This window comes from Taurulus bubalis, assembly GCF_910589615.1.
Source record: "Taurulus bubalis genome assembly, chromosome: 1".
NCBI lineage: Eukaryota > Metazoa > Chordata > Actinopteri > Perciformes > Cottidae > Taurulus > Taurulus bubalis.
Window position 1 is genome coordinate 27,977,565 of NC_136589.1, and position 24,661 is coordinate 28,002,225.

General features: G+C 41.7%; 1 protein-coding gene across 1 annotated transcript in view; it reads left to right on the forward strand.

Annotated features, from left to right (window-relative positions):
• gpr158b (G protein-coupled receptor 158b) overlaps positions 1 to 23,793 on the forward strand; it is a gene marked incomplete at both ends in the record, with an annotated part of 58,138 nt that extends 34,345 nt beyond the window's left edge. Inside the window, 7 exons of the mRNA XM_079221076.1 lie at positions 74 to 312; positions 5,150 to 5,288; positions 17,765 to 17,870; positions 20,131 to 20,277; positions 20,392 to 20,635; positions 21,268 to 21,824; positions 22,819 to 23,793. Coding sequence (XP_079077202.1) covers positions 74 to 312; positions 5,150 to 5,288; positions 17,765 to 17,870; positions 20,131 to 20,277; positions 20,392 to 20,635; positions 21,268 to 21,824; positions 22,819 to 23,793 — 2,407 coding nt within the window. The remainder of the gene's footprint in view (positions 1 to 73; positions 313 to 5,149; positions 5,289 to 17,764; positions 17,871 to 20,130; positions 20,278 to 20,391; positions 20,636 to 21,267; positions 21,825 to 22,818) is intronic.
• Between the last annotated feature and the right edge of the window lie 868 nt (positions 23,794 to 24,661).

A 24,661-nucleotide genomic window follows, 5' to 3' on the forward strand; every position in this document is an offset into this window, starting at 1 on the left:
CTACTCATCATGATTTCACCCAGCAGTCTCAAGTATTCTTGCTATTGTTGTCCTCTTCCTCCTCTCTCTTTAGGGTGTTAAAGGTGTTTCTGTCCCGCACGGCCCAGAGGACGCCCTACATGACCAGCTGGCGTGTCCTGCGGCTGCTGGTGGTGATCCTGCTGGTGGTGCTGTGGTTCCTGGTCGCCTGGACCTCCTCTGTGTGCCAGAGCCCCGAGCTGAGTCGGGCCATGATCGCTGTCGGCCTCACCCCAGAGGGGCTGCAGTTCAGCATGTGCCTGCTGGATCGATGGGACTACATGATGGCTGTCGGTAAGTGTGCGTGTTTTCTGTGTTTCTGTGCTTACTTGTACCCAATGTGTAGTGATGACTTTGCAGGACAAGAAACAAGTGAGGAAATCTTGCTCCTACTTACCACTACACTGTAAGGAGCTTTTGGGCTTATAGCTTGCGGGTAGGCTGCTTGGGTAAGGCTAAAGAACAATTTTAGTTTAGAAACTTTTGGAAGAGGCTGCAGGCGGGGTCAGGGGGAAAGAAATGCCTGTTACCTTGAGTGACTGAGCATTTTGATTGTAAATGCTGGAAACGTATTGATTTTCCAACACAGTTTATCTAAACTTTAGTTTGATTCTGCATTGAATACTGTGTAGATACACATTCCTGAAAACTGCTTCAAATGATAGTGCCTTGTATTCTGTGAGAGAGTCTCTCATTAAAGAGTAACTTAAAGTTACCCTGGGGGGTTTTGGAGTGTAGCGATGTTTCTACGAGTGGGTTTAAAGTCCTGAGGATCCAATGCTAGGGTGGTCGAAAGGTAAACAAAGACTGATTGCCACCAGAAGGCAAAAAGACTGAGTTTTCAATACGGTAGCTGCATCATATGTGACCCATTTACTTAGAATAGTTCAGTCCTCTATGGAGCTAAATCCAGTTCATATGTATTGTTCATTTGAAAATAAGATTTGAACCTGAAAAATCAAGTTTTGATTTTGAACTTTGACAAAAAAATATTTTTTTCAGTTTTCAGTAACAGATTTTATATTTTATCACTGTGCAACATCAAAACTTGATTTTTCAGGTTCAAATCTTATTTTCAAATGAAAAATACATATGAACTGGATTTAGCTCCATAGTCCTCTCCTATACTTTATCGAAACTGATGGTACCGACAGCAAATGGATTGCATGAAATAGAGGGGGCTGTTTGAGGTCGTTAAACTGCTTCTTGCGATTTCCAGCGAGTCTGAGGCACAATGGATCCATTGTTGTTCAAGTGACCAATCACGTCAGTCAGAAATAAACAGGTATGGGTTGGGGAATTGTATAAATGTGATAAACTTATCTGCAGCAGATTTCTTGTTGGAGATAAATAGAGCCACTTATTTAAAGTGAGGCTTGCCTGAAGACATGATTATACTGTAATAGGCCTGTTTATTCAGCATCCTTCCCTCGAAGCAGCATTTTGAAAAACCTTTGCTCTGGACGTTAAATAGATGCAGTTCTGAATTTTGATGATAGTGTCCATTGTTTGATTCACCTTTCCCTGAAGGGTTTGCTCACAAACAGTTTAATGGATGGTTCTGTATATTAAATTACCAATGGGATGCTCTGATATAAAAGATGGAGTGCGTCTCTTAGTGTCTTGGGCTGCTGCCATTAAAGCAGAACACCTCCAGAGGGCAGGAGGTGCCACAAAGTCCCTCATTTATTTTTTACAGCCCTTCACCACAAGCATGTCTCTCAGGACTTTCCGGAGGACAATCCTATCTAGTTTTATAGACAATGATCTATCACAGAATTGTATAGTATATGGTATTTCGGGATATTAGATATAGATATATGAAAGAAAATCCAAGCCAATAACAGTCTAATCACCACAATATGTAGGCTTTATTATCTAAACTGAAGTAAATGTGTAGATACACATTGTGCTCAAAGCACTTTGACTTTCCCTTTCCTATTCTTTCCCATTCATCCATAAATCATGATTTACAGACCTACCTCACCATGCCGCATAAAACATTTACAAAGGGAATCTTATGTCTGACAACACAGGCTTATTAACATTTGCTTTCACTTAACCTTTAAATTAATTGCAACACCCTCCCCCACAAAATCTTAATTTACCATCAAATTAAAACAGAGAATTCAAGAAGTACACACAGAAATAACAATTGCCAAAATTATAGAAAATATAACAAATGTCATGTTGTCTTTACTGAGCTCGCAACTTTTGAACAAAGAGCTACTAAATTAACATGGTATCACCACCGTCACTGAATAAATGAGTGTGTGAATAAATGAGCGAGCAATAATTCCTACTGAAGATCTTCATCTATTGTTATTTTTATAGTTCTACCAGCCACTACTAGTTCAATGTGAATTGGAAAATGAAGCCAAGATACAGATAAACAATTTGTATCCTCTGCACATGGTCAAACTCACAGTTATGGTCCATGTCATACACAAAAGGCATTCTTGGCCTATTCAATCTTTTTATTTTTTACGGAAAATCTCTCAAGAAAAGCATGAAATAAATTAGACACCCTCTTTGCTCTCCGAAAACAACGAGACAATAAGAAAAACAATGTGCATACAGTCCCTAAAATGACCAGAATCTATAACACTGTCAAGCTAACAAGCACAAATAAGTTTCTTTCCCTCATGTATGTGGTGGGTACCCAGAGGGCGTTGTGTGTGCATAACAGTAGCTTCCTAATGACAGACTCTTGAAGCAGGAGGCAGTGATGGGCACCTCACTGAAGCCAGTCTGACAGCAGGGAAGACTAATTCTGTTTGGAAAGAGGCAGAGGATGGAGAGAAGCTTGGTCTGCCTCTGAAAACTGATAGACAGGCCGACACACAGAGAGAGAGAGACGGACGTGGCAGGGAATAAGAAGAGTGGAGTCTGTGAAGTATGAAGCTTGGAGGGATGTGGGTAACAATGCAGAGAGAGAGAGAGTTTTCCACCAGCTGGGGAAGGGGGAGAATTTGAGATGAAGAGAAGAAGAGGGAGCTGGTGAAGGGACACTCATGAGACACGACTGAGTAGCGCAGCATCTTCAGGGGAAGTGACGGTGTGTTCCTGCCGTGACAGATTTCCACAAACGCAGCACTTTAAAGGGAATGAAACACGTAGAGCACAACAATCCCTCCGTTTGGGTCAGTGTGTATTTGTGTGTGTGTGTTCGAGACAAGATATGAAATGAGGGATCCCCGCTGTTTGCTGTGACATCCAGTGAGAGCACTGGCGTGCTGAGGCTGCACTGAAGGACAGGAAGCACCCTGCAAAGCTGCTTTGGAGGATTCAACAATGCAGTTTAACAATTTAGTGATGCGTATGAAAAAATATCTAATTCCTTGTTTTGCGTTTTCACTTGTTTGTTATAATGCTGACAAGTGAACACATATTTGTCTGGAAATGAACAAATCATCCTATTTTGTCTTGAAACGCGTTGCGAAATGTAGCTTAAGCGAAACAATATTCATAATGCCAACAATAACCAATTCATTTGAATCTGAAATTAATCTGCATTAGTGGGAATTATTATCCCTTTTCTTCTCGCACGCAGCTCTCCGTGCATCCTGATTCAGAGGCTAAGTACCCAGTAATTAGTGCTGATTTATAGTCTCGGCCTGTTTATGAATATGAATGTGCCGTAATCACCTTAAGGACTTTAAGGACGTATATGCCAACACAGTATTGGCACAGTTTTTGGTTCTCCTTTATGTCTGCAAACAAAACAACAAACTCATATAGCTTACATCAGAGGAAAAATCATTTTTTATTTGTAAATGGGTTTTTTTAACGCAAGAATCATCTTTTTGTTCTACACCAGAGAGCAGCAAATATTAGAGTTATTAGATTGCCTCCAAAATGCACAATCTGTGAACATATAATGTCCAATATATTTATAATGATGCTGATAATGCTGAAGACAGCTAATTTTCTAAACACATCTTTACTGTAAAATTGCAGGCTGTGTGAACTTCATGAGATCAGACAGTAGCAGCAAGGTGTCAACACATTGTCAAGGAAACACTGCAAAAACACAGGAACTCTTACTAAATTAAGAACTGCTACATTCGGAGTTACATAGACCTTGAACGCAGGGTCAAGGATCAACTTTTTCCCAAATCTTTGTTTCATATAGTGTGTGATGAATAACAGTATTGCTGTTTACTATTGCAGGGATTCTGCATCCTACCTTTCAGAGCAACAGTGCTGATGTTATTTAACATGCAAATAAAAACAGAGATTAAATCAATGCTCAAAGCATTTTGAGAGTTACATTTTTGGAAAGTTCTCTCTTGAGAGTGAGAGGATAAGGAGCTGGAGCCGGGAGATGATTGACACTTGAAACTGGGGGAAACGATTAGCCTGGCTCTGTCCAAAGGTAAAGCAACATCTCACTATTAAACATGTGTCTAATTTGTTTAATCAATACACAAATAGAAAAGTTAAGATTTAAAAAATATGGTAACACTTTATAATAACTACACACTATTTAGCATTAGTAAAGCATGAGTAAACATATAATTAAAAAGTGTTAGAATTTATTGTCGAAGTCTGGTACCATCATGCCTGTAGCCTTTCAGTATAATCAAAATAATTTGTTAACCATCCTAAAACCACACATTTTTATTTGGTCATGTTTGTGTAAAGACCAAACAAAGCAGATTCAGCATTTTAATTAGTGATCTTTAGAGACTCTGGTGGGAATGTTTTGTAACTTTGGAGAGAGATAGCCCCCGCCTGTTTCCCGTCTTGACGCTAAGCTAATCGCCTCCCAGCTCCAGCTTTTGTATTTAACTCAGAGACATGCAATTGTTCCCATCTTACCCTGAGAGAGAAAGCAAATCAGTGTGTTTCCCTAAAAGTTGAACTATACAGCTTTTATTGAGTTTGGCACTTTGGAAAGAGACGAAAGTTTCAAATCTAAAGGGAGGCATTTTAAACTTAAAAATACTTTTTGGATTATATAGGCTTGTCGCAGCTTGCGGGGACAAGCCTTGCGGGGTATACAAAGGTTTAATTAAAGACACTAAATGGAACAACAACAACAAAAAATCATTTTAAGACAATACAAACTTAAAACCAGTCCTTAACCCTCCTTGTGACCTTTTTGTTTGTTTCTTTTATGTCCCAGCGGAGATCCTGTTCCTGCTGTGGGGTGTGTACCTCTGCTACGCCGTCCGCACCGTGCCCTCGGCTTTCCATGAGCCACGTTACATGGCCGTGGCCATATACAATGAGCTCCTCATATCAGCCATCTTCCACATCATCAGGTAGGTGTGGGAAAGGGGTGGAAGAGGCATGAGTGGGCGTGAAGGACAGTACGCTTGGCCAGAAGTGAATGGCAATAATCATGTCTTCACAGAAAATTAAAAAGGGAAGAACTATCTTTTTACTCTTCTTGATGAACATCTTTGCGACAGTGATGAGGAAATAGCGTGAACATTTAGAAGGGGCTTAGACAACTTTACCTCTTCTTGCAGTCGTTGTTCAATCATAATCCTAGAGATATTTGTGTGTTAGAGCAAGGTATTACAAGTGCTGAACATGTCTGAGGAAAAGCAGAGAGTTCACCCGCCCCCTTCATCAGGGAAATGAACTGCGTCAGCAGAGCAAGTTGAATGGAGGTGAATAGAAAATGTCTTCCCCAGGCAGAGAAACAGCATTTAGATCTACTGTGCCAGAGCCCTAAATAAACCTTCTGTGCCCCTTAATGGATTGTCTGTCTTTCCGTCACAAGGTTTTTTCATTTTTCATTTAAGTAATCGTCATATATTTTCTTGAAAATACCTTGAATAAGGTAAATGTTACCCAAAACTTGACGTGATAATAGGTCCTGGAACTATTTCTCTAATTCCAAATGGGCAAGAAGAATTAGTATCATAGTTCTGTCTTTAAAGCTGCATTAATCCACATTTTATATTATTCAATATTAACAATGGAATAAATACTGTAACCATGTATAGGCTAATGTGAAAGGGGTTCTGTGAGGTAAACTCACAGAGCACTATCCTCCACCGTTATATGGAGCCTTTTAATATTGTAACGTCCGCAGTAACGACTCGCAGACGTTGGTTTCCTTAACTTGCAGGTTTATTGCAAGAGTATTGGCAAAGGGGCTCTTCGCAAACAGTAGCTCACACGGAACAGCTAACAAGCTCACTTAGCATTCCCCACACTCTCATGACAACAACACACAATGTCACTTCCTCTGTAACTACTCGCCTGCCCCCTACTCCACCAATCATAGGCCACAGCCTTACCAACAAGTACACTGCTTCCCTGTGATTAGCCGGAGAGAGTGAGAGGCCCCTAACCGACCCCTCCCCCCCAACAGACGCCTGTACAGAGTCGCTACAATATCTTTAATTCTTTGTTTTAGTTTCATGGCCCACAACATTTTTAACTCAATCTCACTCTTTACCAAAAAAAGCTTTGATAAACCTTTACGCTACCTGCCGAGCACCAAACAGCATGCTGCCAAAGTTAGCAACTAGCAAGTGAACATAATGGAGCACTTAGCAGCTAAAGTCTGAGATATTTAGGTCAGTGGTGAATGTAGTGGCCGGCTATGGCCAGGTGAGGGCGCACTGATATATGATGTTGGGATATACGTGGGAGAAGAAGTACTAATAAAGTTGTCGAGTTGCATCCTGATGGTTGTGTCCTTGAGTACCGAGTATATAGGCACAATACATGGTGTCAGAAGCTTGTAACCAGCGACAGACAGAGTCTAATGGTACAGACAACTAGTCGGAGTAGTTTGACGGTGTGGAGAGAAAAGACGGTGACGTGTGGAGCTAGAGAGAAAGTTTGACGGTGAAAGCTAACAACAAGCTAGCGGAAGCTACTAGCGCACAGCATGGATCACATCTTTACCATCCCACCACCGGGACCTTTCGACTTCGAGCCAAGTTCGTGGCCCGCATGGATAAAAAGATTTGAACGCTTCAGGCTTGCTTCTGGATTGAAAGAAAAAGACCAAGCTTACCAGGTGAATTCTCTCATTTACACAATGGGTGATAAGGCTGACGATATCCTGAGCGCACTGCAGTTGGCTGAGGATAAACAAGATGACTATGACGAGGTAAAAAATGCTTTTGATGGACATTTTGTCGGAGTACATAATGTGATTTTTAAACGAGCCAAGTTTAATAAACGAAGTCAGGAAGTTGGCGAATCTGCAGAGAACTTCATCACAGCAGTGCACAAGCTAGCTGAACATTGCGCCTTGCGTGAAGAGATGATCCGAGACAGGATTGTTGTCGGGATACGTAATGCCAAATTGTCAGAAAAAATGCAGCTCAACCCAAAATTGGATTTAGCGACAGCCATAGTTCAAGTGAGGCAGCACGAAGAGGTGAAAAAGCAGCAAGTTGTTCTCCGAGCAGCCGATTCACCGGAGCAAATGGATGCAGTGGCTTACAACAGTAAGAGACAGGTTTATAGGAAAAACTCTGCTCAACGCGTAAGCCATTTTCAGCCTCAGCCTGCCTCAACCAACCCAAAACAGTGTGGGAAGTGTGGCAGAACCCCTACACATGCATGGACTGAATGCCCAGCAAAAGATGTTGAATGTAGAAAATGTCAAAAGAGGGGACACTTTGCATCTGTGTGCAGATCATCCCAAAAGCTAGAATCCACTGAGAAGGATTATGTGGCAGCTTATTTGGGAGCTATCGACCATCCACAGGTGTCTACATGGACTGAAATGCTTACCATTAATGGTGGTCCGATGTGCTTTAAAGTAGACACGGGGGCATCTGTGACTGCCATCCCAGAAACAGAATACACGCAAGAGAAATACGGCAGTTACACGGTGACACGCAGACCTCTGCTGGGCCCCGCCAGTCAACCTCTGGAGGTCAAAGGACAAGTGCATGCTGTCATTCAGAGAGGTGACAGAAAGATTGAGGAGGAGGTGTTCATCGTGAAAGACCTGACGACACCCTTATTGGGCCTTCCAGCTATTCGCAGACTGCAGATGATTCCTCAGCTCCATAGCATAGACAATGCAGAGACACACTTCCGCTCAACCTACGCAGATGTCTTTACAGGGCTAGGCAGGCTTAAAGGTGAATATAAAATTAAGCTGAAAGACAATGCACCACCCTATGCCCTCTCTGCCCCACGACGTGTAGCCATCCCACTCCGAGTCAAAGTTAAAGAGGAACTAGACCGGATGGAGAAAATGGAGGTCATAGCCCGTGTTGAAGAACCAACTGAATGGTGCGCAGGCCACTATTGTGAAAACGTCAGGGAAACTACGCATTTGTGTAGATTTAACCCATTTGAACGAGAGCGTCATCAGAGAGAGACACATCTTACCGGCAGTGGACGAGACGCTGGCCAAGCTGGAAGGGGCCAGAGTTTTCACAAAGCTTGACGCGACATCAGGCTTTTGGCAAGTACCTCCATCAAGACTCAATGCTTTTGACCACGTTCATCACACCAGAGGGCCGATACTACTTCAAGAGGTTACCCTTTGGTATATCATCGGCCCCTGAGCACTTTCAAAGGAGAATTTCCCAACTGATTGATGGCATTGACGGAGTGCTATGTCATGCTGATGACGTTCTCATCACAGGAAAGGACCGGGCAGAGCACGACGATAGGCTGCACAGGGTGCTACAGAAATTCAGAAAGTCTGGGCTCACTGAATGAAAAATGCCAGTTTGCACTGACAGAGGTCCGTTTTCTGGGCCACGTCATAAACTCACAGGGCACCAGAGCAGACCCGGATAAAATAAAGGCGATCCGTGACATGCCTGAGCCAAAGGATGTGGCAGATGTTCGCCGTTTCATGGGCATGGTGAACTTTGTAGGAAAATTCTCACCACGCCTGCCCGACTTGACAAAGCCCATTCGCGATCTGTTGAAGACAGAGAACAGCTGGACATGGGGAGCACCCCAACAGAAAGCGTTCATGGACACTAAGAAAGAATTGGGGTCAGAGACTGTGTTAGCCCAATACAGCCCAAACCACGAAACCATGGTGTCAGCGGATGCCTCTTCGTATGGACTAGGAGGCGTCTTGACACAAAAACAGCTAAGCGGTGAGTGGAGACCTGTGGTTTTCATTTCAAGAAGTTTGACCAAAGCCGAGTCAAGATATGCCCAAATAGAAAAAGAGGCTTTGGCTACGACCTGGGCATGTGAGCGCCTGCGCGGATACTTGAGCGGCCTAGATTTTACTATAAGAACAGATCACAAGCCACTCATAACACTCCTGAAGTCCAGAGCACTGGATGACCTTCCGCCGAGGATTATCAGATTCAGATTGAGGCTGCTCAGATTCAATTTCAACATCATCCATGTCCCAGGTAAAAACCTGATAACGGCTGATGCTCTGTCCAGAGCGCCTCTTCCAGCCACAGCCACGGAGGCGGAGCAAGACCTGGAAAAGGAATGCAAAGCTTACTTGGACAGTGTAGTAGAAAGCCTGCCAGCCACACCGACAAAGCTGGAGCAAATTAAGAGCGCACAAACCTCTGACAACACCTGCAAACGTCTCAGTCGATACATTGAAAACGGCTGGCCTGAACACAGACGAGATATGCATGAGCTGCTGTTGCCCTACTGGCCTGAGAGGTCAGTCCTGCATGAAGGAGGAGGACTGCTCATGAAAGGTGAGAGACTCATAATCCCTGAACACATGAGACCTGACATCCTGCAGAGACTTCACCAGGGGCATCAGGGTATCAACAAATGCCTTGCAAGGGCTAGAGAATCTGTCTGGTGGCCAGGCATCACGTCTTCCATAAAGCAAATGGTCGAGAGATGTGAGATTTGTGCACGTGAAGCTCAAACACCTGTTGAGCCTCTGCTCACGACTGACCTCCCAAGCAGACCATGGCAGAGGGTCGGAGCAGATCTGTTCCAATGGCAGAATGGGAACTACTTAGTCATGATAGACTATTTCTCTCGCTATATTGAAGTTTTTTTTCAGACTATTGCAAGATTTAAAGCTGTGTTTGCTAGGTATGGATGCCCAGAAGTGCTAGTCACGGACAACGGTCCTCAGTTTCACTGTCATGAATTCTCTCAGTTTGCAAGAGATTATGACTTTACACATGTGACAAGCAGCCCCCGTTATCCCCGCAGCAATGGGGAGGCTGAACGGGCCGTCAGAACTGTTAAGTCTTTTTTAGAGGAAGAGGGTGATTTCCACAAAGCTCTGCTGGCCTACAGGTCTACTCCATTGGCACACTGGACCTCCCCGGCACAACTACTGATGGGGAGGAGACTCAGAACACCAGTTCCAGTGTCACCGCTGCAGCTACAACCACAGTGGCCAGATCTCAAGGAATTCAGGGAAAAGGACACTGTGTTGAAACTGCAACAGCAACAAACGTTCAACCGGAGACACCGCACTCAAACCTTGCCACCTCTTCAGTCTGGACAGCAGGTGTGGATCGGACCCACACACACCAGAGGGACTGTTGTGGGCCCTGCACCTACACCACGCTCATACGAGGTGGAGACTCCGGATGGAGGACGGCTGCGACGCAACCGTTCACACCTCAGGGAAGTACCAGTGCCTTCAACATCAAGGGACATGTCAATGACTAGGTCAGGGAGACTTTCTAGGGCTCCTGAAAGACTGGACCTTTAAACACTAAACACACACCTACACACTACAGAGGACAGAAAAGAAAAACATGAAAAGATGTTTAAAAAAAAAAAAAAAAAAAGTCATAAGTCGGTTTGAAGAGTGAAATGTCTAGTTGAAAAGCTATGTTCTGAGTGGATGCATCTAGTGAGTAATCTCATACAATAGCTACAGTAAAATATAATTTCTTCTGTTGGTTTCTCAGTTTAGACTTAAGTTTTAATAAGGATTTGAGTGAACTCCTGAAATTATAAGATAAGTTCGAAAACTGGAAAGTAGCTATAATGTTCAATGCACTTTGTCATCTTGAGGTTCTGACAAAGCAGTTCAACGTTCATCTAAAAGGGGGAGATGTAGTGGCCGGCTATGGCCAGGTGAGGGCGCACTGATATATGATGTTGGGATATACGTGGGAGAAGAAGTACTAATAAAGTTGTCGAGTTGCATCCTGATGGTTGTGTCCTTGAGTACCGAGTATATAGGCACAATACAGTGAACACCAAAATAGAGCTAAAAAAAAGAGATAATATTGGACTTACATTCATCAGGTGGACAAAAACACAACTCAAAATGAATGCTAATGTTGCTCCATGTCTGCTAGAATTGTAATAAGGCAACTGTTGGCGAACACATTATCCATTACAACTTTGATAAATGATCATGTTTTGTTCTTGTTTAGCCCTCATGTGGCAAAAATGTAGCATTTGTTGTCAATGTTTTCTTTTAGTTCCCTCTGTGTCATTTCTCACACAAAACAATGCAGCAACAGATTAGGCTACAAGACTCTCAAGCCAAAACTAAACGCCTCAACATGTTGTGTTTTGGATGCACATGTAATCACGCATTGGAAGACTGCTGTTGAATGCTTTGCAAAGCATGCTGGAGGCTGGTTTGATGAATGTTATTTCCCTACCTTTAGGCAGCCTTTTCATGTTTGTGTTGCATGAAAATCAGCTTGCATAATACATGTTTACAATACAAGTACCGTAAAAGTCGGGTTACAAGCCGCTCCTACCTTCGGTGCGTGTCCCCGCTGTAGCAAGCTAGCAGCAGCGCTAACTAGCGCTGCTGCTGCTGCTACTACTGGCCGCATCCCCTCTGCCTGAGTCAGGTGTCGAGCAGGGGCTGGTCCCGCTATCTTCGGTGGTTGTCGGGGAGCTAGCGGAGTGCTAGCTGGCTACAGCGGCGAGCTAACGGGGACACTGACCGAAGGTAGTAGCGGCTTGTAACCCGACTTTTACGGTACACCTCACAATGTTGTTGAATACTGACACAGTTGAAGGTGGGGACTGCTTGGAAAAAACCCTCTTCTTTTTCCATTAAATGCTGGGCGACTGTGGCTCGGTGGTTAGCATGTCTTTCAATCGGAGGATCGGTGGTTCGAGCCCCGGCTCTGCTAATCCATGATCATGTGTCCTTGAGCAAGACACTTAACCCAGAATTGCTCCCTGTTGCTGTGTATAGAGCAAACATTTAAGTCACTTTGGATAAAAACGTCAGCTAAATGAAATGTCATGTAAAAAATGCATGTGGATGTGGATAGTCCTCGTGACATCACCCACTGGTTTGTGGAAGCCTCAAGTTTGGCCTTTTGGCCAAACTTGAGCTATTCTTGGCTATTGGCAGAAGTGCCATGAGAGGGTGAAGTTAAATAAAAATAAATGTTTAGATGACCACAAATGTTACAATTAACACACTATGAAAGGGTTGAACTTCTCAGGCAAAATCATGGGCAACTCCCAGACTGGACATCATGCTTGAAACTAGCAATTTAGACCATAAAATCATGTTTACAATGTTTACTGAGGTAATACATGTAGTTAGATGTAGGGTAGTTTTCTCATAGACTGCTATACAATCTGACTTTTTACAACCAGAGAAGTCGTCCCTTACAGCAACTAGAGAGAATGCAAGTTTAAGAAACTTATGCATTGGCTTCACTTTTTAGAGCTGCCGGTTGCCGCCTGAATCTGACTCACTCAACTATGTGTTCCTGTGTGCCTCGAGGAGCTTATTTACAGACAAGCTGTTTTTTATGTGCCCATGGTCAAATATCGGTTTTTAATATCTGAGTTGGAAATAAAAAGTTGTTCAAAGAATGGTGGAAGTAGTAGGACCTAAATATTTTCAAAAGAATCCTAAAGCAAATAATACTTTGTCAATCCTGTTGCAGAAGGAATAAAACCAATCATGTGTTTTTTACATTACGTCTGCAAAAGCCAGGGGCAAAAAAATTCCATTTGTCACACTTTCTTCGATAAAACTGTTTCTGATTGAATATTCTTTCATTTATGCAGCGCCCTATTGTGCTCAGTGGGAAGGAAAAGAAAGGAAACGATCACGTCCTTTTAATCTGTTGAGAAACTGAAAAGTCCAATGGGTACACCTTCATCAGTGGTGTGAAACTGTTATAAATCAAGCTGGTCTTGCTTGCTGGGGAATAGAACGAAAGGTTTTCTTTTTCTTCATTTTTTCTGCTGCGTCCCAGAGATAAGGCTGGACTCTGTGTGTGTGTGTGTGTGTGTGTGTGTGTGTGTGTGTGTGTGTGTGTGTGTGTGTGTGTGTGTGTGTGTGTGTGTGTTTGGATATCTAATTTGAATTATGAATGTGATTTCTGGGCGCTATGACAAAGGACCAACAACCTCTGAGCCACCTTGATGGATCACAAATACATGCACATCAGCACACACACACACACACACACACACATACACACACACACACACACACACACACACACACACACACACACACACACACACACAGGTATCTTTTCACAGACTTTGGGCAAAATACACTTAACTCAGCTTGATACTGCCTAATAATTGCTTTGATGTATCTGTCATGGTGTCTGGAGTTGATTGGTCGTGGCAAATTAGTGCCAAAATTCCGCCTATTGTTAGAGCCTATTTAGGCTTTTGTGTTGTTTTCATATTCTCCAGCAATAACTGGAGCGATAACCTGTGGTGGTACTTAAACAATGATTTAAAATTGCCACAATAATGTAAATGATGTCATGTTTGAAAAGAAGCAACCACAAGCTACCAGCGTGGCTGCTGAGAGCTTTGACATGGATCTGCAAATGTCTGGATTGAGTCAGTGCTGACAGAAATGGGACACATTTCTTTGGAACAAAAATACTGTTTGGTGTTTTGCTGATGGTAACAGGAAAAAAAAATTCTATGTTCAGCTCTAGAAACATTGTTTTATAAATTTTTTAAAACATTGTGACAAATTGCTTCTGAATACAGTATGAAAATAAAGATGACAGCCACAGATTCAAATGAATCGAGATAATTTATAAGGTTAAACAGTGAACGGATGATTAATACGAATTGGAAGAATGTCATTGATTTAATAAAAAAAAAATTTAATACGGGACTTATACTTCATCCTCTGCCTATAAGAGGATTTTAATCAGACTGACGGGGTAAAGAAACTACAAATATAAGCAGCAGTAAAAATCAATTTTAAAGTCATCAGTCAGCCAGTGAAGGGCAGCAAGGATGAACAAAATCAGTCTAGATTCTACATGAAGTCTGTGATCGGGTGTCGGCCATTATCTTGGATACTATTTGAGGAGATGCATAATTAAGCAATAAGGTACGAGAGGCAGTACTGTATCGTCAATAATGTACTGTTCAAGGGTGTTGTTAGGCCCGACGCGCAGCCTTATTGCCGCCATACACATACGAGACTATAAAACTGACTGCCGGTTGAATGCAGGGTGGAGGATGACACTCAGCCACGGATGTAAAGAAGGGATCTCGCTGCTTCTGTCCGTCTTTTCTCCGTCACGTTTCTCCTCCATGATGTTTAGAGAACTTGCCTCGCGTCGGGAAATTACCGACGTAATTATCTCTCACTGGAAATTATCATGATTTTGTGATCAAACCCTTTTATTCCTCCTCTTAGTTTCTAGTTTTATGCACTCGCTCCCCGCTAACTAGTCTGCTCTCAGAGCGTTATCTGCTCTGCTCTCCTGATTGTGAGCCGTATCAACGTTTGACTCTACAGCAGGAACAGGGACCATAAATACATTATTCACCGCCGACATTCTCATCAAAAGTCATTCCCCCCAAAATATCAAAGTTTACACGAAACATGTTTGGTAACTGTCAAGCTTGAAATGACAACTAATTTAAAATTTAAAATTTAAAATTTAAATCTACCTGTTATTTTAAGTGCACACTGATATGGAAAGTTTTAAATGTAAACAGGCTGTACAGTACTTTGTGGCTGAATAAAGTACACCTCGTGACTCACTCTCAACCAATCAGAATGCTTGATTTGATCTACCCGTATTATAAGGGTGTGTTAGGGCAGTGATTGTCAACCACTGTCAATCAGGTGTGCCGTGAGAAAATGTCCAATTTCACTGAATTGGTCCAAAAAAATATTATTTAGTTGCCGCAAATGATTTTCCATTGTTGCACGTCTCAGCCTGCAATATAGTGGCTGGCAGAGTAATATAAAACAGGTCTACACCTTGTTCTGTTATTAAACAAACTAAACGGCCGTATGTTATTGATCTTATCTACACGACAGTCATTTCTGGGTCGCGTCTACAACTCTTCTCTGCTCTGTGTAGCGCACAGCGGAGTTCCGCCCCGATGCGCTGCACACAGTGGACAGAGAGCGACAAAAAATATGTTGCGTGCTTTTCACAATGGGATTTGCTGCTGAAGCTATCACTATTTTAAGCTACGAGCTATCACTTTTAAAGCCTAACAGTTAATGTCTTTGCAGACAAGGCAAACATTCAACAGGCTGCAGCCTGGAGCTCCATAAATGACGTTTCTGACTTCGCATATCGAGAGGCTCTGGAAATATTCATTCAAAAGCCCTAAAAACACACTGCAGTGACAAAGCCTGCACACTTTGAGGTCGTCATTAAAATAAATGAACACCATGTTTCCTTTAAGTCAGTATTTATCAAACTGGGGCGCTATTTATTACAGGTGGGGCGCAAGAGGAAATGCTGGTTTTAAATGTTCACCGTCCGCCATTAATACGCTTGCGCATACGCGACTCGCCGATTCTTGTAATTTCGCCAAAAGCCGATCTTTATGAGATCTCCGTGAGGTCGGCTTTCTGCTGTTGTGTCTCTTAACATTTAGCATGAATTGAGAGTGTCCGTATCAAATCTACAACACTGTTTTAAAATGAGTTGTAGAGGAAAGCAGCTCACTGCAGCCACTAATACTGATACAACGTGATGCTTACATACCTGCACTCTGTTTTGCAAAAAAAATAGCTTATTGTTTTCCACAATAAGCTATTTAGTAGTAACTAAATATTAGTTATTTTTTGCATAACGTTATTTTCATTTTTCTAACAAAGTGATAACACTTTTTTTTTGATGGAGCGATCTGGTTTACTTGAAACACTGAAAACTCTTCCATGCCAGTAGGTAGCGCACTAATTACCTACCATATGCTGTATTATGTTACAATGTGACATTCTGTAACTTTTTGGGTTGTTGGTGAGGGATTTTTTTATTGTAGAAAAACTGCCCTTACCATATTTCCTCTGTGCAGGGTCCAAGAGTCCAGGTCATGCATGCCATTACACAGACAGAGACCAGATGTGTGTTGCCTAAGGAGAAGACAAGAGCCAAATAAGAGAAATATCTGCAGATTTTGAGAACGTATGGTACATTTGACATGCTACCAACCCAGATAGTATAATTTCATATGTTGAGACCAGCTGTGAATCACTGTAAATTTATGGGGAAATGTTACAGCTTCTGATATGAAGCTGAAAACGCCAGAACAACCAAACAGAAGAACAGTTTCTTCTTGCAGTCACTCTGATGAACAATTAAAAAAGTAATGCACTGTTAATAATCCTCGAACATCAAGATATTCACTGCTGCCTGTATAGATCATAATCTCAATCAGATTTGAATGCACCACTGTTTTTTTACTATGTACTGTATGTATCGTCCGTCACTATCTATATAAATCCTTTAAACAGTACATTGTGATGGTAATTTTCCACCACATCATACAGTAAATAAATTATTTTATGTGTACATGCTTTACATAATAATCCAGTTCAGGTTTACACATTCAATATGCATTTATTTGCAATGTTTGTATTGTTGTATTGTCAAAATACAGAAGACTTGACTTGAATATAGATATTTCTTTCTTATGTTATTGTTGGTCTATTTATACCTATTTTTTAAGTACCTTTATCTGTCCAGCTTTGTTGTCCTTGTCCCTCGTGGTTATTTATATGTCTGTGGAAGTACATTTAGAGAGATTTCAAAAAATAGAAAATTAAAATGAAAAAGACTTCTAAGTGCACACATACTTGGCCAAAAAACCTGATTCTGATCATATTTGAACTGTTGACACTGTTGACAGCTCTCAAGCTGGCCAGCTTGCAGGTTGTCATGAGAAAGACAAACCATCCAGAGCTGGGAGTTTCACAGACTGGCTAGTTTGCTAGCTAACATTAGCTAACATAAGTAAGGTTATCCTTAGATAACCTTGAGTTGAATGATTTGTAGATTAAATGAGCTGTAAATGATGAAAAAAGATAATATGGCATCTATTTTAGTACAGCAAAGGTTCAATTTAAGAAGAAGTGTGCTGCACTTTGGACATAGTTGGAAAGGTATCATTCATAATGGTTAATGGAACGAGTTGTTTCTTTCACTCCTAAAAGATTTTATACGCAGTCCTTGCACCGTTGCCTTATTTCCATTGTTCAATCTTTCTTGATTCAAAACAAATGTTTCATGGTTGCCATTCATCTCATGTTGGTTGGCTCAATTCCAGGTTAACAACTCTTTACAAAAAGATTTTATGAAACGACAATGGAGGGAATGAAGTTGAATTCAATTCCAGAACCAAAGAATTGAAATAGAGCGGGATCACGGCTGAGCTCTATACCGTATACTGCTGCTTTTAGAATTGTTTTGCTTTTATGTCTCTGTACAGTTTTTGAAGTGGCGCTTGCCTCTGGCTTGTAGCAGCCTACATTTTGTTCTCAAGAATCACTGATGGCTGCTTTAAATGTCTACGCATGTTAGTGTCTGAAGATATCTCACCGAGTACTGTTCAACTGGCTTTGATGAAGTGCCGGTGAATGAACAGAATTTCTCCTGTTGACGTTCTTCTGCAGGTTCACTCTGGTGCCGGGGCTTCACCCTGACTGGATGCTCATGTTGTTCTTTGCTCACACTCATCTGACTGTGACTGTGACTCTGGGCCTGCTTCTCATTCCAAAGGTAACACCCCATGAACCATGTCGGGTATTAGTTTACTGGGCTGTGGGTCAGTGGTTGGAAGTAACAGTCTAGGCAGCAAAGATTTGAGGTACTTTTACTTTACTCAGATGTTTTGCAACTGAGCGCAAATATTTTATAGAAAAGTCCAGAAAATCAGTAAAAGATTTGTTTCGCACAACGTTTCTTATCTTTCATCATGAAGAGCTAAAAACTACTCTAGCAACCCCTCAGATGTATCTTGCGACCCTTTGGAGGGGCCAGCTGCCACTAGACAAAACTACAAACTGTTTCTAAACTATAGCTCTAGCTCAACCAGCTGCAACAGTAAAATATTACTTACAACCTAATTTGAAAGGGCCATTTTACTGCAGAATGAGTGCTTTTACTTTAAATATTGTAAATATATTTTGCTGATAATACTTTTGTACTAATACCTAAGATTTGGAGTGCAGGACTTTCACTTGCAATGAGATATTTTCACATAGTTTAAGGGGTACTTAAGTAAAGGATCTGAATACTGTTGTTAATTTGCACTTAATTAACAGAGACAACATCTAGGACTCAACCACCGAATTCCCTGTTACAAATATATGTTGTAGATAAATTATTATACAAAAATGTATTTGGTTTTGGCAAACAAGCATCTATTCTATACTGTGTCCATGAGCGTGAAAGTGCACGTGGAATATGAGGGCAAATGAGAAAAAAATAGTGAAAGAGGTTATTGTAGTGCAATCATGCTGATAATAGTAAACACTCATATATATATATATATATATATATATATATATATATATATATATATATATATATATTATTTTGCTCAAATAAAATAAGTATTTGCATGATTTTTTCTTTTTACAAAATGCAATTTAAGTGCTTACATAACATTTATCTTATTAAAATGTGTCATTGCTCCTCAGAATATAGGTACATATTGAATCCCATTGAGTTCAGGTATTTCGATTTATTGACTGGAGAAACTAATCTAGAGAAGAAGCAGCTCTCACAGAAAGTGCTGCATCAATGGGATCTGTGCAGAAGTCGTACTTTTCTTTCTTACAAGAGCGTTTTTTGGAAAATGCAATTGTCATGGAGGTTACATTGAGTACAGACATATTGTCCTAATGGCTTCTGCTGTACTGTAGTTTGTGTATCCAATAGTCCATTAATCATCTTAAATTAATTTGATATTAGCAATCTGCAACACACACATACACACAGAAGCAAACTCATTCAAATTCCATTAGTAGTTACTGTAATTTAGCTAAGCACTCCCGTGGGTGTCTTTATGTGCAATCTCTCAAGTCGGATGGAAAGCATTTAATTATCCTGCTGTGTAAGAAATGCAATACACCTTCAGCACTCTGTTCCTTCATTGTTTCTTAATTAGGCACCTCAGAAGTGTAAGTCAGCTGAGTATACAAGGATAATGAAGCACAATGGGAGGATGTTAAATTTACACTGCGTCTGTTCCTGAATCTCGGCTAAATATTTGGTTTCGTTGTGTTCCCAGATGTGTTATTTAAGCAAAGATTAATAAGTTGGAGATGAAAAGTCAAAATCAAACAGATCATTAGAGATCATTCTCTCTTCTCAATTTAATGTGATATTTGAATCAAGAAAGAGATTAGTGCCAGCAAAACCTGAGCGGTATACATTTTAATTTGCACAGTTGTATTGGATTAAATAATAAAAGACAATTCTAAGTAAATAGAGTGACTAATATCGGAATGTGTTAACTCAGCTTTTAACTTTGATTTCAAATCCTTTAAAGGAAAAAAAGAAAAAAATCAACCTGTTGATATTGCTGCGTTTGATCTTGTTTGCTCAGGCAGAAGGAGATCAACTTGCATGAAGAGAACTTTACAGTTAAATTGAAAGTTAATGTAGTTAGTGACAATTATTGATTGCAGCAATTAAGAACACATTAAATACACAATCTAGAAAAACACAAATCTCATATTGTTGATTTTTCTGTATTCTGCAGTTCATATCTTTTGGCTGTCATTTCTTTAAGTTTAGGAAGCTAACTTCATGTCATAAGATCTATATCAGTGAGTATTTTGCTGCAGGGAAATGCGTTTCACCTCCAATGACCTCTTTAGCCAATATATCTATTCTGTCATACAATAAATCTAATCAGAGGTATCCTAGTAATATTGTCGGAGAAACTACATTTCCAATTTGACATTTCTTTCTCACCCTTCCAGCAGGCTCAGTGATGCCATGTTTTAACCTTACTCTCCATCTGTCTTAGTTCCTGTCCAAAGGAACTCAGGCCAGGGATGATATTGCCACCGAAGCCTATGAGGAGGAGCTGGACATGGGAAGGTCTGGCTCTTACCTCAACAACAGCATTACCTCGGCCTGGAGTGAGCACAGCTTGGACCCTGAGGATATACGGGTAAAGTAGCATTTATAATTATGTGTGGAAGTTGGTCATAGAAATATGAATCAAACAGTAGCAATGTAATTATTCTAAAGAGGCCAACATTTACAGTCTCACTCCTGTTTCCAGGATGAGTTGAAGAAGCTGTATGCCCAGCTGGAAGTCTACAAACATAAGAAGATGCTCGCCAACAACCCTCACCTCCAAAAGAAACGCAACTCGAAGAAAGGTCTGGGTCGCTCTCTGATGAAACGGATAACAGAGATCCCAGAGAGCATGCACATACACCGGCAGTGCAGTCGTGAGGACGGCAGCGAACACGGCAGCAACCGCAGCACCTTGAGGAGAAACCCATTTGAACCGGGTCATCACGGTGAGATCATGGCTCCACCTGTTCAGTCTGAACCCTGAAACCGAAGCAGCTGAATGGAATTCAGCCATCTTTGATGTTATCTTTCGCATCTGTGCCATCTTACTTTGATATGTCAAAATTATTTCTGTGACAATGGCCTATGAGTATATAAACAGCATGGTAAACAGACCATTGTTTAACGTGTTAACACTTGCTAATTTACAGGTATTTGTCCCCAAACCATAATAGAGAAATAGACAACATATTATACAATTTTGACCATACTGACCAGGAATGTCTACACAAAATTGAATGGCAATCCATCCAATAGTTGCTGCAATATGGACCGAAGTGGCAGAATGACCGATGATCACCAACCATAGAAACACACGCTAGTATGAATCCCATTGCTTTTCTCAGCAATACACGCCCTGCATAGTATGCAAGTGCTAGGATCTGCCAGGCATCCATGCTTGCGGTAACCTAATTTGTTCAGGTCCTATTCCCTGACCAATGGTCTTCCCTGGCCCTAACCACTCCAGGTCAATGCCCAACATGTCTTAAAGTTTGCGGTGTGGCCGAGAACAAATTATAGTCATATCAGTACATTTATTCCACTTTAATGCCATTTTATTGTTATAATCTTTCCTCAGGCAAACCTCGGGATGACTCCCTGAAGAACAAAGTCATAGGCTTGAAGAAATCACTCAGCTATGACCACGTTTGTGACCAGGATGAAGAAACTGCAAGCCAAACTGGCTCGACTGCAGGAGACAGCATGACTCCTGTTGGAGGTGGTGGGGAAGGATCTCTTCTGGGTTCTCTGATTGGCCGGAAACACACCAAGAAGCAGCTGGAACCATCTGCTACCCCACCGAGACTGGAACCAGCTGAGTCCACTGAGTCTGTTCCACTGTTCTGGAAATCAGCCAGCGCGCACAACTTGACGCACGAGAAGAAACCTGTCCACCTGCGGACCTCCATCATGCAGAAGTCTCTGAGTGTGATTGCGAGTGCCAAGGAGAAGATGCCGGGGCTGACCAACAAGACACAAAGTGTGGAGGATGCCAGCAAGAAGGGTCTGAAGGGACAGGAGGAGAGGATGCTGTCTGAGGTGGATGAGACCCCTGAGCATTACCCCAAGATGATCATTAGTCAATCAGTGGAGTACTCCAAGACACCCATGAAGATGGGAATCATGAAACAACAGGTAATGTAAACATTTATATTCCAAATACAAATAGATTGATGCATTATCAAGTTATTTAGCTCCAGTAATGAAATGTTTACTTATGTTATCAATTAGTCCATCCCTGAAAATTGGGTAATAAGAGATTGAGTTGGGGCCTGTTTCTTTAATTTGTTTCTCTGGCCAACAAAGACAAGTGCATCATGAGAAAACAGGCTTAAGACCAGGTTTAGAAAAAGCTGTAAACACAACATTCAAATATTATTACTTTTTTAGTTCATGTGGCAATGCCATTTTTGTTAATTAACAGATGCCTATTTTTTGGTCTCCACAAATGTCTGGGGAAATGTATGGCCTTTTAGCTGCAAAAACCTCCAATATGTTCACCAGCTAGTTGATGACTTTGTCTGCCATATAGTGCTGTGAAGGTAGTTCACCAGGCTTCCTTTACTGAAAACAGCTGCCTGTGGCTGCTGGAATCCACACTGATGAGAGAGACTGAACTAAAGAGTTGGGTGGTATATATCTGTAAGTTTGTCATTTTGAGTGACCTATTTCACATGAACATAGTCATTTGAGGCATAGTCAATGTGAAAATATTGATTATGGACAATTTAAGTTACAGAACGTCAGTATTTACCACAAAACTGTTTAACACCCAAACATCTCTGCTGGTACACCTTGGCTCCTGAGATTGAAGTGGTGCATGACATCACATGCAGCAGCTGTAGTCAACATGAAATTGGTGAAACATCCCAAATCCTTTGTTTTCATGTGAAAATGTCCATCCTTGGTTGATGTTAGTACAACTAAGACATATCCATGACATCTGAGCAAATGTATCGTCTGACAAAGGCCTTTAAATGCAATTGAAAGCCCTGTACAATTTTTTTTTTTTTTTATCTCTGTAGCTTTTGTCAGGCAAAACAAGCAATTTGAAGACATTGAGGACATTTTAGCTCTCTGATAATTTGATTAACAAAGCATACTTACTTTGATTGTTTGACTTTAACAGGTAAGTGGCAGCCAGCCATCCATTTGCTCCGAGACGGGGAGGAACCTCTACGACGTGTCCGAGGTTTGTTCCTGGGAGCTGGAAGAAGCTCAGACTCCCCCTGAACCAAAGACCCAGAAGCATGTTTCCATTGCTCCTGGAGAAACCACCACAGACCGGAGAGGCAGCAGCAGCTCTGGAATCAGCAAAGGTAGCCGGTCCCAGCAGAGGCAGAAAGCAGGGCAGTCCCCTTCCAACAGACGCCGCTCCAAAGATAAAGGTGGAGAAAGGGAGGAAGGCAAGGAAACACGGAAATCTCGACCACCCAGGTCGCCTCTCCCTCTAAAGCCAGACGTCTGTCCCTGGGACTTCAATGAGCAACCCATGCTTGGAGGAGATTCAGATTCCTTTTCCCCGGACAGGATTAGGCGTAAGAAAAGTGTCACGCCCACTGATGGGAAACCCAAGGGGCTCCACTCAGACCACTCAAAGTCCACAGGGAGCCTTTTGCAGCCTCCCTCCCTGATGGTAGAGATCTGCCCGTGGGATTACACCAGCCCACCTTCACCTAAGCAAGAGAAGTCTTGCAACAGCCCCACCACACACAAGAAGAAACGGAAAGGCTCTTGCTCGTCCAACCACAAAGCCGAGAAGGAGAAAGTGAGGGAGAAAAGCAGAGAAAGACGGAGCTCTTCCAGCAAGCCGGCATCGGAGAGGAGACGCGTTAGCCAGTCGTCAGAGTGCAGCGGGCCAGTTTCTGAGCGGCGGAGGAGCTCGACCAGAGACCCGGAAGTGATGGAGGTCAGGCGGGCGGAGGTTTTGTCCCGAGAGAGCGAGCTCTCACACACCAGCTTTGCTCAGACTAAAAAATCCACAGAGAAGAAGAAAGAGAGCTCTTTGAGTACCAGTTACAAACCTGCCATCAGCAGCGGGGCAAAGGTGGATGATGTTTGCCCCTGGGACTGTCAGGAGCAAGACTCTGGGGAGAGGGCATGATGACTGCTGAGACGATTGTATTATTTTGTATTCACAGACTGACAGCACAGAGGACAGAGCCACCGAACGACAAAGATGTTTTGAGATTTGAGAAGTGTTTTTCTCTGGATGACGTGGAAAAAAAGAAGAAGAACATTTATTCCGCTGTCCATTGATGCAATCCAACCATAACTATTTGCTAAATAGCAAACATATCAGTGTTACATTGCATTGAATGCGACTTTGAAGTCACTTTAGAGGAATTTTTTGTCTACACATTTGCTTGCACATTCATCAAACTTACATTGTCTGTATGTTTTATCACATTGATTACATCAAGGCAATTTGAAATTGAATCATATCTGTATTTTTCACCAGCAAGTCAGACAATCATTTGTCACACACATAGTAAATGCTTCGTCTAATGAGCTCATTGTTTCCCGTTAAGGTGATGATATTCAACGTTACGCAATAAGCCAGTACAGATTGATGCATCAGATGTTGATGATGAAAACAAGCAGGCAGCAGGGAAAAACAAGACCTAAGGAAAAAATTGGCTATGAGCTCTGAGAAGCAAGACCAAAGCCCCAGACACAGCTATGATGCCTCAGCTTTAGGCCAAATATATAATTCATGGCATGAAAATGATCTGTTTGATTAGTGAAATGTGGGAATAACAAAGGATCATAGTACAGCTTGATTTTAAAATGAGACAAACTTTATGTTTCAGTAAAATATACAGTAGGTATTTTTCTAAAAAAGCCATTGCATGTGAAAAAACTATCAAGCCTCCAATAACTAGATGTTCATTGGTTAACTTGTACTCAGCTGTGACGGGGCAGTCTTTGATGTTGTTGCTTATGGTATGTGTCTCCTTACGTACCACACA